This window comes from Aaosphaeria arxii (assembly GCF_010015735.1).
Source record: "Aaosphaeria arxii CBS 175.79 unplaced genomic scaffold BU24scaffold_6, whole genome shotgun sequence".
NCBI classification, from domain to species: Eukaryota; Fungi; Ascomycota; class Dothideomycetes; order Pleosporales; genus Aaosphaeria; species Aaosphaeria arxii.
The window spans coordinates 2,195,011-2,207,939 of record NW_022983479.1 but is presented as its reverse complement, the minus strand read 5'-3'; the positions used below and the strand labels follow the sequence as shown (position 1 = coordinate 2,207,939).

General features: G+C 50.8%; 3 protein-coding genes across 3 annotated transcripts; 1 reads left to right on the top strand and 2 right to left on the bottom strand.

The window, feature by feature from the left end:
• Positions 1-215: 215 nt before the first annotated feature.
• On the bottom strand, positions 216-1,065 carry BU24DRAFT_248604 (uncharacterized protein). The gene has a single exon (XM_033522349.1). The coding sequence runs from the start codon at positions 874-876 to the stop codon at positions 370-372; it is 507 nt and encodes a 168-aa protein (XP_033382190.1). The 5' UTR covers positions 877-1,065; the 3' UTR covers positions 216-369.
• On the bottom strand, positions 996-1,316 carry BU24DRAFT_464580 (uncharacterized protein; the record flags this gene model as incomplete). The annotated part of the gene is made up of 1 exon (XM_033532217.1): positions 996-1,316. One exon carries the CDS (start codon positions 1,314-1,316, stop codon positions 996-998), a length of 321 nt encoding a protein of 106 aa, XP_033382189.1.
• Positions 1,317-7,718: 6,402 nt separating this feature from the next.
• BU24DRAFT_248558 (RGS-domain-containing protein) lies at positions 7,719-10,816 on the top strand. Its single transcript, XM_033522348.1, has 4 exons — positions 7,719-8,786; positions 9,236-10,331; positions 10,384-10,571; positions 10,626-10,816. The coding sequence occupies exons 1-4, from the start codon at positions 8,007-8,009 to the stop codon at positions 10,722-10,724; spliced, it is 2,163 nt and encodes a 720-aa protein (XP_033382188.1). The 5' UTR covers positions 7,719-8,006; the 3' UTR covers positions 10,725-10,816.
• The last annotated feature ends 2,113 nt before the right edge of the window (positions 10,817-12,929 follow it).

The window sequence follows — 12,929 nt, the reverse complement described above, 5'->3', positions numbered from 1 at the left end:
CTACGCACGCCAGAGGACCAGACCAGTCGCCAGTCACCAGTTGCCAGTCGACCCCACCCATTAATAGTGTTCGATAATGGAGGACTTCTCCCCTGCGGATACCCGCCGTACAGTATAATAGGCTGTAACCGTTGGTACGGTATGGGCTATGGAGGCTAAGTGGCCTTTCAAGGCTACCTACATTACGAGTAATAACCAAACCATCGTCGCGACCAATTTACCTTAACTAGGCACTGTACGGGGTCTGTACCTGGTTGTTCAAGCAGGGCAAGCATGGCGGCGGGCGCCCACCGTACGATTTCCCTTTTTCGCGGGAATCTCGGTTCGCCACATGACTGCCTCAACCATTCCGTTTTCTTCCACTTGATGCTATCCTGCAAACGGCCTTTGCTGCCCCATCGACCATCGACTCTGCTTCACGACCGTGTTATGACGAAAGCCACGGCGCAGGGGTTTGTCCCTTAGCGACGGCGAAGGGAAAGCCAGAAGGATGGGCTGGGCAGAGACGAAATAGGGCGCGAGATTGGACTTTCGCCTTTGCCTGCCCTTGCACCAACGAACGGACGTTGCTGCAATTACTATTTTCATCAACGATGGGGAAAATACGTCTGTGAATCTCGCCCTGGCCCGGGTTGGAAGAATGGAATTACTGGGAGGATGAGGGAAAAGGGGGGGGCATTTTTCTGGTCCGAAGAGTTTCGGAACGCACCCACCACCTTTCCCACCTCCCCCCCTTTCCCATTCCTTACGTCTTGTCCTAAGATCTGACAGGAAGGGATGGGAAGAGGGGGAATGAAGAGGAGAGCAGACGGAAAAAAACGTGGGGGAAGAAAAGGCTAAACCCTTTTCCTCCGTAACACACATAACGCACACCATGCATCGCACAAAAAAAATGCCACCTGGTCCCTCAAATCCTCGTATTCGCACGTGTCGGACACGCACAACGCACGCTCGGAGATTTTTCCCTTCCCTCCCCCTCCCTTAATAATACAATATCACACAAAGCGAATCCTGTCGTGCGATTTGCAAAGCAGGCCGCCGTGGTACAGGCTTGTGTCATATTCTGTTGGGTCGGGAAGGCAGAGGTTTCGGGATTGGAGGAGAAACACGATGACGACGAGATTGTGCGTGTGTGCATGGACGTTGAGAGAAAGTGAGGTGACGGTACGACGGTCTGTCTGCGCCGGTGCGGTTTTCTTGTCGCCTTCAAAGAGTCCAGAGTCCACGATCCAGACTGATGGGATCGGTGAAGGGTTACCTAGGAGTGTGCTCCGCGCCGCGCCGCGCGCGCACGTGTGTACTGCTCTGCTTTCCATGATTTGATTTTGACACGAAACGATACACACAACCTTGTGGTGTCATTCGTTTGCAGGTCTCTCCTGGTTGCGGTGCACGATGCCTGGCGCACGTCGGACGATGAATGCTAAATAAAACAGTGTGCACTGTGCAGGCGAGACATGATGCGAATTGATGAGAGCATTGATTATCTGGGCGACACGATTTGACACGCACAGAGCGGAGAGGCAGAAGGGCGGCCCATGGAGCGGAGTAATCTCCATAGTCTTTCGCGCCGGAAGCGGAAAGGATGAGATGGTTTTCCGTTCCCGAGAGGACGGGTGGAATCTCTTTCAACGCGCGTGAGTTAATGGGCGTCTTTCCCTGGGCCGGCCAGCCGCCGTCGCCGTGTTGAACGACAAAGTGCACTGCACTACCCTAATATAGTGGTAGTTAGATTCGGTTCATTGTGTGTTTCGGGTACGCAGCCAGGCCAGGACAGGCAAGGGGAACAGAGTAGAGACTCTTACTAGAGAGAGAAAGAGAAGGTAGGTAAAGAAAAAAAACGTGTCAGCCAGTCCAGACCAGAACGAGTTTGATACAACATCGTGTTTTTGAGTGGGGGGCCTTGCGTTGGCACAACACGTGGGAATGCGGCACATCATCCCAATGCCAATTGATCCCAACGTCCGTCTCCCAAAAACCCAGCTAAACCTCATTGCGATCCTGTGAGATCCCGTCCGCGCCGCACGACCTCTCTATTTGTTACGCTCTGTTGGTTCCATTTGCTCCGTTTCGTCTTGCACTGTCTGTCGTTGTTTTATTTTCATTTTAATCATCACCATCTTAGAGACACGCACAGAGACACACAAAGAAAGATACGTACATAGCAGACCCCAGCGTCACCTATCACGCACGTAGCTGTCTGAGTACCCATACCCTCGTCTTTTCTTACCCCTTCAAGCACCCCCCGCCGACCAGACGGACCCTCTCACCCGAAAAAGAAATAACGAAGATAATTACATGTAAAAGAGGAAAAAACCACGATGGCATGACTCGTGCTCTTCATGCGAGATGGGAAGTTAAAAAAACACACGGACGCAAGAAAGTCATCAGAATCCCGAGAGTTCGTTTTCGCATTGCTTTCCGCTAGTAAGTGAGGGAATGTGGTCTAACTTGAATGGGTATATCTTCGTATCGTGAACGGTACCTACACAGTATCTATTGCATAGTAGATGTACGGAGTAGATATCTTAGAGAAAAGGAACGTGGATTGTTATTTTTACAATCAGTAAATCAATCGAACAGATCGTTTATCCTCCATACCCAACAATCTACAAGCTACTCTCCTCCCCTCATTACCCGCACTCAACCCCGCCAACAACCACTCTTACAGCAACAGCAACAGGTAAACACAGATACATCCATACAACCCCCCCCTTCCGGCCCAACCCGAGGAGCTGAGCAAAAGACTCAACGAAACAAAGAAACCCAAAACCCGCAACCTACCTGTCAACCGTTTTCCGTCCTTCCGTTCCCTCCGCCCCGCTTCCCGTGAGCAAGGGTGCAACGTGGGCTGCACGTGCGTTGCGTGCGTGCGTTGCGTTGCGTGGACGTGAAACAAGCAAACCTCACGAGATGTGGAGGTTTTGTTGGGCACGAAGGGACGTTTGGGCAGGGTGGGACTGGGATGGGATGGGGTGAGCTGAGATGGGATGGGATGAGCTGAGGAGGGGGGATGGAAAGGATGGAAGGGGTTGTTATGTATGGATGTCCGGATGGGAGGTGCTGCGGGGAGAGGGGATGTTGGCCGGTGAGGTTGTACGGCAGCGTGTGTATGGGTGTGTCTGTATCTGTGTATGTATGTATGTATGTATGTATGTAGATGTGCGGAGTATATGCATGTGTTTTACCGCGTGTTTGTTTACTTGCTTGCTTCATTGTGATGCTAAATGTCCGGAAAGGTCTGGCGGGGTACGGTGTACATCGCTGTTCATATCGATACTGCTTGTGACAGCGATGGGCTTCCGTGACATCTCCGTATGTATCTCTCTTTGATGCACGGCGGATGCAGTGCAAGTTTCCTTTCAGTAATTTTTATATCATATACGACATGAGCTTTTGTATAATACTTTATTCGGAAGGACACTAGTATTTCTCGCGTTACAATACGATTAGTTTCGATGTTTGATATATGATGTATATATTAGAAAAGCACGTCTTCCATCTATCATGCAAAACTTTATTATGTTGAAATATCAATGTACATGCTGAATACTCTTCCATGTGATAAACTCTATCATAATTACTTGCATGCATGCATCCTCACCATTCTTCTCTTACCTACCATGCAGGCCTCACGTAAAGCGTAGATCCCCATCCATCCCTCACCGCGTGTGCACTAACTACATACACAACAACGGGAAACGCACATTCTTCCCCAGATCCGCACACAAACCCACAAGCATCTACCTAGATAATCGAACCAGCGGTGAGGCTGCGTGTACGGACGTGATGTGATAGCTTCTTGTGTAGCCCGGTTTCGGTCGCCGCGCGCCAAATCTGACAGCTTTACTACAAGTAACTACGTATTTTGAATGCGAGATGCGAGATGAGGCGAGCTGCTGCAGGCACGCCAGGCTAGCTGGAGAATAGACTTACTTCCAAAATCGGAGGTAGGTAGATCGGAGTAGTGGTGTTGTGAGATGGAGAATTGCCTGCATGTGGTAATGGGGATGACGATGATGATGGATGTGGTGGTTTGGGATGCTGGTAGGTGGCGGTTGATGATCGGCGGTGTCAACGTCGGCGTCGGTGTCGGCGTGGTCGGCGTCATATAGTATTATTGAATCTATTGGATCTGCGGCACGAGATATGTTGCATAGTTTCCCGCGCTGTGGATGATGCACATGGTATGAGTATGGATATTGTCATGGTTATACGGAGATGATGGCTTATGAACGGAGATCACGTCGTGGTTGATTGTCATGATTAATGTGATCATTATGATCGTTGCGACTTCGACTATGATTGTCGCGGTCATTAATACAGGTACGTACACGGGGTGGTACCAGTGCTTAGTGTACTCTGTGTAAGGATACAATAACTCAATGTCAGATACCTACCCAGTCGTAATTGTGTGTGTTATTGGTCGTGGTGGCTGTGATGGTGGGAATAACGGAAAAGGGTCTCGGACTATTTCCACGTTGGCGCTGGGTGCGTTCCCCGGGAAGAGTTGCAAGATGGAGGGGCGGGGAGGGGGGCAAATTGCAGAGGGGAGATGATCTGCTGCGATGCCTCGTGGCAGTTACGAGTTGTGTAACTTTAACTTTAGGGCACACCACCAGGGAATCATGCTTCCTTGTTTGACGGGACACGGCGTCAGTTTCGACCGGTAGTTCTTTGGTGTTGGGTGTTGGTGATGGTGATGGTGTATCGTGGTTCATTGATGGGAAGAGTATCCGTGATGGACGTACGGTAACCTCTAGCATTGTGCCTCTAGTGAGGCGGGAAGTGTAGTTGTAAGTAATCCGTAATCGTACAGTATCTTTCACAGTTGATCATTAAGGATTAAGGTTCTGCATATCTGGTGGTAGAGTCTTTAATTGGTGGTGAGGTTGGAGATATGGAGATGATCATCCAGACAAGCAATCGTTCCAATCTTGGGGAAGAGACTGTTGCTGCAAGTGCGGGTATCAGCAGATAGAGCTACAGCTACAGCTACAGCTAGAGCTAGGTACAGCTAGAGCTAGAGCTCCAGATAGCTACAGGCTTCCACAAAGAAGGGCATACACCGACACATGGTGCATTAATTGTTGAATTGTGTAGGTACACAAGTCAGAACACAGTCGACGGTACGGAATAGATAGCGAAAGCTCTCGGAATTGGTGGTTATAAGGCGAGTGCAGGGATGTTGCTCCGCGGAGGGTGAGATTATGTAATTGGGCGGTCGGTGGCTCTGTGACTCTGTGTAACATACAAGAGGGGAGGGGAGGGGCAGCTAATCCGGATTGGGCTTGGTGGACAAAGAGTACAAGCACGATACGGATAGTTATCCTGCACTACGAGGTACCACTGACTAACTATTATTGTATCTGGCAATTATTGCGCAATGATTCTCCCACTCATCAAGTGCTGCTGCTATTGCGTAGATTATAGGGTCTGGTAGGGGAGTATTTGGGTGCGTATTCGATGAAACAAGACTGCGGAGATGGCGGCGTTGGCGGCGGCGTTTGCTGTTGGCGGCGTGGCCACATGGATGTTTGATGATGATGAGGATGATGATGATGGCGGCGGTGGTGAGCTGCAGGCTGCAGGTAAGCCCAGGCTAGGACTTTGCCAGGATGTCAGGATGTGCCAGGCCAGGGATATGCCATGATGCCCAGAGAGATGCCGGGATACCTCGTGGGCGCCTCCATGCGCCATCACAAGTAGAGTAACAAGAATATCTCCCTAGCAAGGGCCATCTCGACAAGGGCTGCCAGACAAGGTAGATCCTACACTTTACAGTCTGTAGTCTGTTCTGTACTCCGTACTGTACATTTTTCATTCCATTCCATTACCCCCCTCCTCCTCCTCCCTCCCCTCCGCTCACCCCCCTCCGTATAACATACTCCGTACACACCTAGAAAGCCAGATACGAAGTACCCTGATCCCTCTCGTCATCACTGATTGGAGGCCACCATCGATGGGGTGGTCCATCGTTTAGTTCTCCTTTGTCATCGCCAGGCTCGGTTTTAGTCCTGGGACCGGCGTTGCAGCGGCTGTCTGTTTTGGAAATCTCTCTCGGTGCAAAGCCGTGGCCGTGTACGGTACGGTGGTGGTACCCAGCCAGAGAGCGTGTCTCTCTCTCTTTCTTATGTCTCTGTCTTGTGTCTCTGTTTCTGGGGATTCTTCTATCCTTCTTCCCGTCTTCCTCAGCGTGCTACAGCCCAGCTATTCCCGTGCGCCGTGCTCTGCGACCGATGATGGGAATCTATGTGAGTCTGTGTGAATCGGTGAGTGGACTCAGATTTGTACCCCTTCCCTTCTCTACCTATGTCCGGACCTCAACCTTGCCCTTGACCTCCAATCCATCCCCTGTCTTGATTGCCCTGCCCTGTCTTGTCCTGTTCTGCCATGACATGCCCTGTCTTGCCCTGGCCTGCCCTGCCTTGCCGATGTCTGCCCTGTCCTGCCCTGGCCTGAATTGAATATGGACGGGGTGTCATGTTGCATGCGGTGCATGTGCATGTGCATGGTGTGCGCATGGCAGCGTGCGCATGGCAGCAGCGTGCAGAGAGTGTCTCTGAAAGTGAACGTGTCTGAATAATGGGTGTCTGAATTGTCTGGCCCAGCCCTCGTGCTGGTCGGTAAGATATGGAATTGCTCGCCGATCCTGACTGCTTTGACTCTTGAGCGGTGGCCGATATTGCCCCTACCTTCGACACACGGCCTACCCACTGCGCAGTTCTACTGTGTACTCGTCTGTACTGTAATTATTGTTACCATTGTACGGATACCGCGTGTGTACTGTGTACTGTGTACTGTGTACTGTGTAATGTTGGTTCTGTGCTTGGTGTTCTACGATATTGCTCAATTCAATTGACACCCCAATGGTATCATTTTGATCCATGATTCTGTCTCGACTGTGCACCTATCCTGTCCTATCATCAACGCAACCAGCAAACGAAAGGCTGCAACACCTGTTGGCTGTTGGTGCTGAGCTGATGGCCCAGGTATACGGTATACCCCGAAGCGCAAACGGTTGGCACAGAGGGGGGTACAAGCAGAATAAGGGTTCCCCATTCCCCCGACGTTCTCTTGATTGATTACTCTTACACCAACACCTCCGCCTACAATTTACACCTACACCTACGGAGTATATCAAATACCTACATCACCATATCCGTTTCTACTTGGCTAGGCCGGGCAGGAGTGCAGAGACAAGAGCGAAGAGAAATAAAAAAAAAATAAAAACGAAATAGGGATACGCTATTATTGTAGCAGGAGGAGCACACACACACCTACACCCACACCCACACGGACACACAGGCACACACAGACAGACACGCGAACACACACACCAGGACCCCTCACAAATCCCATCCCGTCTCTCTCTATCCTCATCGACCACCTCCACCACTACCACTACCACTACCACCACCACGGCCATCAATTACCGTCGTCGTTGTTCGTTGTGGCTATCCCATCCTTTCCTATCCTATCCCTATCCCTATCCTATCTCATCCTATCCGCCTCTCCCTCTCGGTCACTCATCTTTCTGGCGCTCATCTCTCGCCGCCCATCCTTCGCCCATCGGTCTGTCTACCCAGTGCCCACCCTGCCACCCCTGCTAGCCTTTCTCTTGTATCCACTATTCCACTCTTTGCTCGTCTCGCTCGTTCCCATCCCTCGTGGCCTTCACGCACCCACGACCCACGAAAAGACCCACGCCACTACCACCACCACTACACACTACACTACACACTACACACTACACACTACACACTACACACTACCCATCCACACATTCACTACCATAATTCCTTACCCATTCCTTACAATACCCTAACCACCTCGTACCCTACACCCTACACTACGACACGACCCTACCCTACCTACCCTACCTACCCTTCCTACCCATCACATCCTTACCTTTTTCCTTTTCCCTACTAATCTCTCTCTACTACTGAGTCCACTCTACTCTACTCTACTCTACCCTCGCTACTCCCTCGCTCTACTGGCTAGACATGCCCTACTATACATCTAATTCTCTCCCCTTCACTACTACTATTACTACTCCCACTGCCGCTGTCGCCGCTACTTCTTCTACTTCTACTTCTACTTCTACTACTGCTCCCGCTACTCCCACTACAACTACAACTACAACTACTCCCGCTGCTCCTGCCACTTCAACCTCCGCGACTCAACCCGCTCCCTCCCAAAACAACCAACCTTCCCGACCCTCCACTCTCTCCGCCCAATTCAACCAACACAAGAGCGACTCTTCCTCCTCTACCTCGTCGACCTCCTCCGCCTCGCTCTCACCTTCGCCTTCGGCTTCGCCCGCCCCGCTGGCCACCGACAACTCCACCGGTGTCCAAGACGTAAACGTGCCGCCGTCCGTCGAGCAGCAACTGCAACAGCAGCAACAACAACAACGCCGCCGTCGCTCCACCTTGACTTCACTCCTACGAAAGGACGTCCCCCTCACCTCGTCCCTGTCCTTCTCTCGTGGCCGGCTCCAACAATCCACAAACACTCGCTCGCGAGATCCCTCTATCAGTAATAGCATACGATCCTCGAGCAAGGAAGATCTATTCGACCCTTCCTCCACGCACCTCCGTACCTCTACATCAGCAGTCTCAATAAACGAAAGACTCACCCCCGAACACACCGCAGCCTCAACGCTGGCTCGCAGCATAGATTCAACGCCATCTTCGGCCTCGGCAAATTTGGCAGGCAAGAAGATGCATCAAACATCCTCGCGGTTGCTCCGCATGACGGACGATGAGAGGCCCTTCACAAGAGTATGTACCACATCTGATCCCCCGCCTCTCCCTGCCCGTCCCTAGGTCTCACTCCCTGTCTCGCACAATTCTCCTGTGCCTTCACTGCCCTATCCTTTCGCTCAATTGCCGACAATCGCTTTCCTGTGTTTGCACTATCTGAGCAAATTTTGGAGGCGATTCGACAACTTCTTCTCTCGTGGCTATAGAGGGACATTCGGTAGTAATACTCTCCTCGCCTTCCCCGCGGGCTCATAGCCGAGGTCGGTTTGCCCTCTATGAGTGCCTGCGTGGGAAGAGCATACAGCCGTAGGGTGGCCGGGAGAGTTTATTGCAGGACAAACAATATGGGACGTGAATTCACCCAATTGAACTCCGCAAGGCTCGTTCTGTCTGCGTTTTCCGTTCTACACTGCACATGGCACATTTTTCCTACGGGACCGTCAGAATGAGTACTAACAACTCAACAGGATTTCAAAGACCTGTTCGCCACATTAATGGTCTCTCTTCCATTGACACCCCACCGTGTCCGCTTTCGAATGATCGATAACACATTTACTACAGATGAAGCAATCACTAACCTCGGTTCTCTGAAATTCTCCCAATCAAACCGCATGCCGGATCCCAAGGACTCGTCTCGCGTGGTGACCACTACCACGACCACCACTTTCTCCATGGCGAAAGAGATGGCTAGGTCTGTGTGCAACAAATTCCTCGAGGCCAAGTTCATTGAGTCGGTGGAAGGAAAATTGGACTTCACCAACAAGAGCTCCGTGTGGCAATTGACACCCAAGGGTATCCACATCCTCGAGCGATTCTGTTCCCGCAATGGTATCCAATCCGCACACGTCAAGCACGTTATTGAGTCACAGCGAAACCCCCACCAATTGGTGACACTCGAGCGCGATACCGACACTGACAAGCTGCACCACGACGAGCAGACGATTGAGATTCTGTTCCGTCGCTTCTGCGGTGCCTCTGCTAACGAGACCGTGAACTCCGACTCTGACTCCATTCACGAATTCTCCAGATGCGATGTCGGCGTTCGCATGTCGAAGCACAAGCCAACCGCCTCTCGACCGTACGAGCACATCTTCACCGGCAAGGCAACCGTTGACTGGCTGATGGACTGCTGTACAATGGTCGACCGTCGTGAAGGCCACGAGATTGGCCAGCTCTTTGTCGAGCTTCGCTTGATTGCGCCGGTAGACCCTCGTCAGGAGAAGTTCGTTCCTTCCAAACAGACACATTACTACGTCACTCAACACGGTGAGCAAATAGCTGGCTGGACTCTCCTCGACGAGTCGACGATCCCCGCCGATAGTGGCAACGTAAAGGCTCGCGAGGGTGCTGCCCGCGACTCGAACAGCAACAGGACCAACGTCATCATCCGCAACCCATCGTGGCGTCTTCTGTACCGTGAGTTCTTGAAGGAGACTATGTGCGAGGAAAATTTGTCCTTCTACTTGGAGGTCCAAGAGTTCAACAGTCAATACAAGTCTGCCATCAACACCTCTGGTGACCACAAGATTGAGACCATCCGAGAGACATTGGCTGCTGCTTATGGTATGTTGTTTTAGTTTCCGTTTCATCATGTTCCACAACTGACATTCTGCAGGCCTGTACAACGCTTTCCTAGCCCCAGGTTCCCCCAACGAGCTAAACATCGACCACGCGCTCCGCACGCAACTTGCTACCCGCATGACCCGTGCTGTTGGTGACGACACCGCCATGATGCAGAGTCTCGTTGAGGTCGCTCTGCTGTTTGAGAAGGCACAAAACTCGATCTTCAAGCTCATGTCTAGCGTAAGCTTGCTCCTCTGTGTCACTTCACCGCCCATATACTAACGTTAACTGCAGGACTCGGTGCCCAAATTCATCAAGCACCCCAAGTACGGTCCCCAACTTCGTGGTCTCGATGCCGCAGCCGCGCAAGCCTATGCTACTTCGACACGGTGAAGCTCGGAAACAACATGAAGTAAAGCGTAGCAACCATTCTACTAGCACGCACGCATCCTGATCCGGCATTGAAATGAACGAATTGATCGCCATGTTTCTCCTTCGGTTGTTAGGTCGGCCCACACGTGGACCACCAAAGCATTATTCCCCCATCATATCATTTCCATCATCATCATAACGGTGCATGTCTGTAACCTGTCTAGACTTTGGCGTTCTGGTTCGGGGTGCAAAAAGAGAGTACGAAGCATTTTCGCGGTCGGTTAACATTTATTATTCCTTGGTTTTTACGACTATTGCTGTTTGGTCGAGTCATTGGTGCCATTCGACGGCGACGAAGACAAGTCTGCGGGGGACACTAGCGTACAGCAAGATTCCGCGACGGTCCTACCCCAGGACTTCCTGGACGTCTTCCACACGCCATCGAGACACGGAATTCGGACTCGACAAACAGTAATTTGGTTATGGAAAGAAGAAGAGGAGGAAGTGAGAAAGAAAGTCGGGGCGAGGGAGAGTCGGAAGATGTTGCATTTGCACGGAATCTACTTTTACCATTTTTCTTCTTTGATATCCCAAGCATAAATCTCGGGACGCCTGGTTTATTATTGTTTCTTCTTTAGTTTTTTCTCTCTTTCGGGTTGAGTCTTCACGAAGACAGAATCATCCTCTTTTTTTCTCCATTCTGCTCCTTTCTTGGATAGAAATCCTTTGTTTCTCCATCTGTGTGCGTGTTGGGCCTGTTCTGGACTTGGGCAGTGGTGGTGATGGAGGAGGAGGATGGACTGTCGTTTTTGTTTCCCCGGGACCCTGGCCTACACTCATCGCATGCACGCCCCCGTCATGCCAGCACACCCGGTGCAGAAGGGGAGCAACCAGCGGAACACGAACAAGGCAGGACACTGGTGCCGCTGATAGGGGGAAATGGTCAATCTTAGAAAAACAGAAAGTCACACCCAAAGAAAGAACAGAAGAATAGGCAGAAAAAAAAGAGAAATATTATATATATAATTACTTCAGACTTTACATGGCTGCGCGTGTGCCTCCCTTGCTATGTTGATGTGTAGTATTGAGGTGGGAGTTATGACTTGACTTTGATATGACTTCACTTGATATGACTTGCTACGACTGAGACTTTACGTGTGGCTGGATGTGATATGACTTCACTTGATATGTTGGTATGACTTGATTTGATATGACTCAGACTTTACGTGGCTGGACCGGATATGAATTGCAAATTTACGTGACATTAATTACTGTGTGTCTGAATTGATATGACTGCGACTCTTTGTGACCTGACTTGACTTTACTTCCACCCAACTCACGGCAATGGTGACTGGGCCTTTACTTTGAGCAACTACATGACTGGTATTGATTGTCTACTAGGTAATCAAACCATCCGTCTACCTTTCTGAACTCAACGTAGATAAAACGCCCTATCTCTGTCTGGTTCACCTGGTACCATTTTCTCCTATCCCTTCTCCGCTACTTGACTTCTAGAACACCCAAACATCTCGATCGGAGGATCGTCGGGTCTTTAGAATGTTAGATGTTAGTAAGTGGTATGGTGTGCATTCATTGTTCTCTGGAGCTCATGCTCCCCGGTTATCGATATCGGGTGGTAGGGTCGTTTTGTTTACTTTCGCTCTTGTGTTCTCCCTTCTCCAGGAAAGGGGTAGGGAGGAAATTTGACCTTGGTGGTTTTTTTTTTCCAGGTTATGTCAAAATCATGCTGTTTTTGTCAATGTCACTCGATTGTCGTGATTCTCTCATGTTCGTTGAGGCTTTGAATCGCTGATTCAACAGACATATCGCGATTGACGACTAGTTTGAGCTAGGTACCTAGGTAGGTACTACTGATTGATTGAGGCTGGTTGACAGGCCATCCCCACAAATTCCATGTATGTTGAACAGGCGGAATAGTGGAGACATGGGAACTTGCGTACGAGCGGGACCGGGGAACGGTATCTCTCCTCCGCTGATTAGCAAAAGTGTCGCTATGCGACGCCCTACCTCAAGCCCTCTGTCCGATTGAACGTGTACCAGCACCCGAGTTAGCGCTCGCAAACAAGAGAGGCCAACCGACGTTGAGGACGGTCTGGTGGCCCAGCCCTCATGACTCGGGAGTCCTCGCATCGAGAGGCTGAAAAAGGGTTGAAAGATCTAGAGACTGTGGTGGTGTGGGATAGGGCGCTTGTAGCGGTAAAGGGA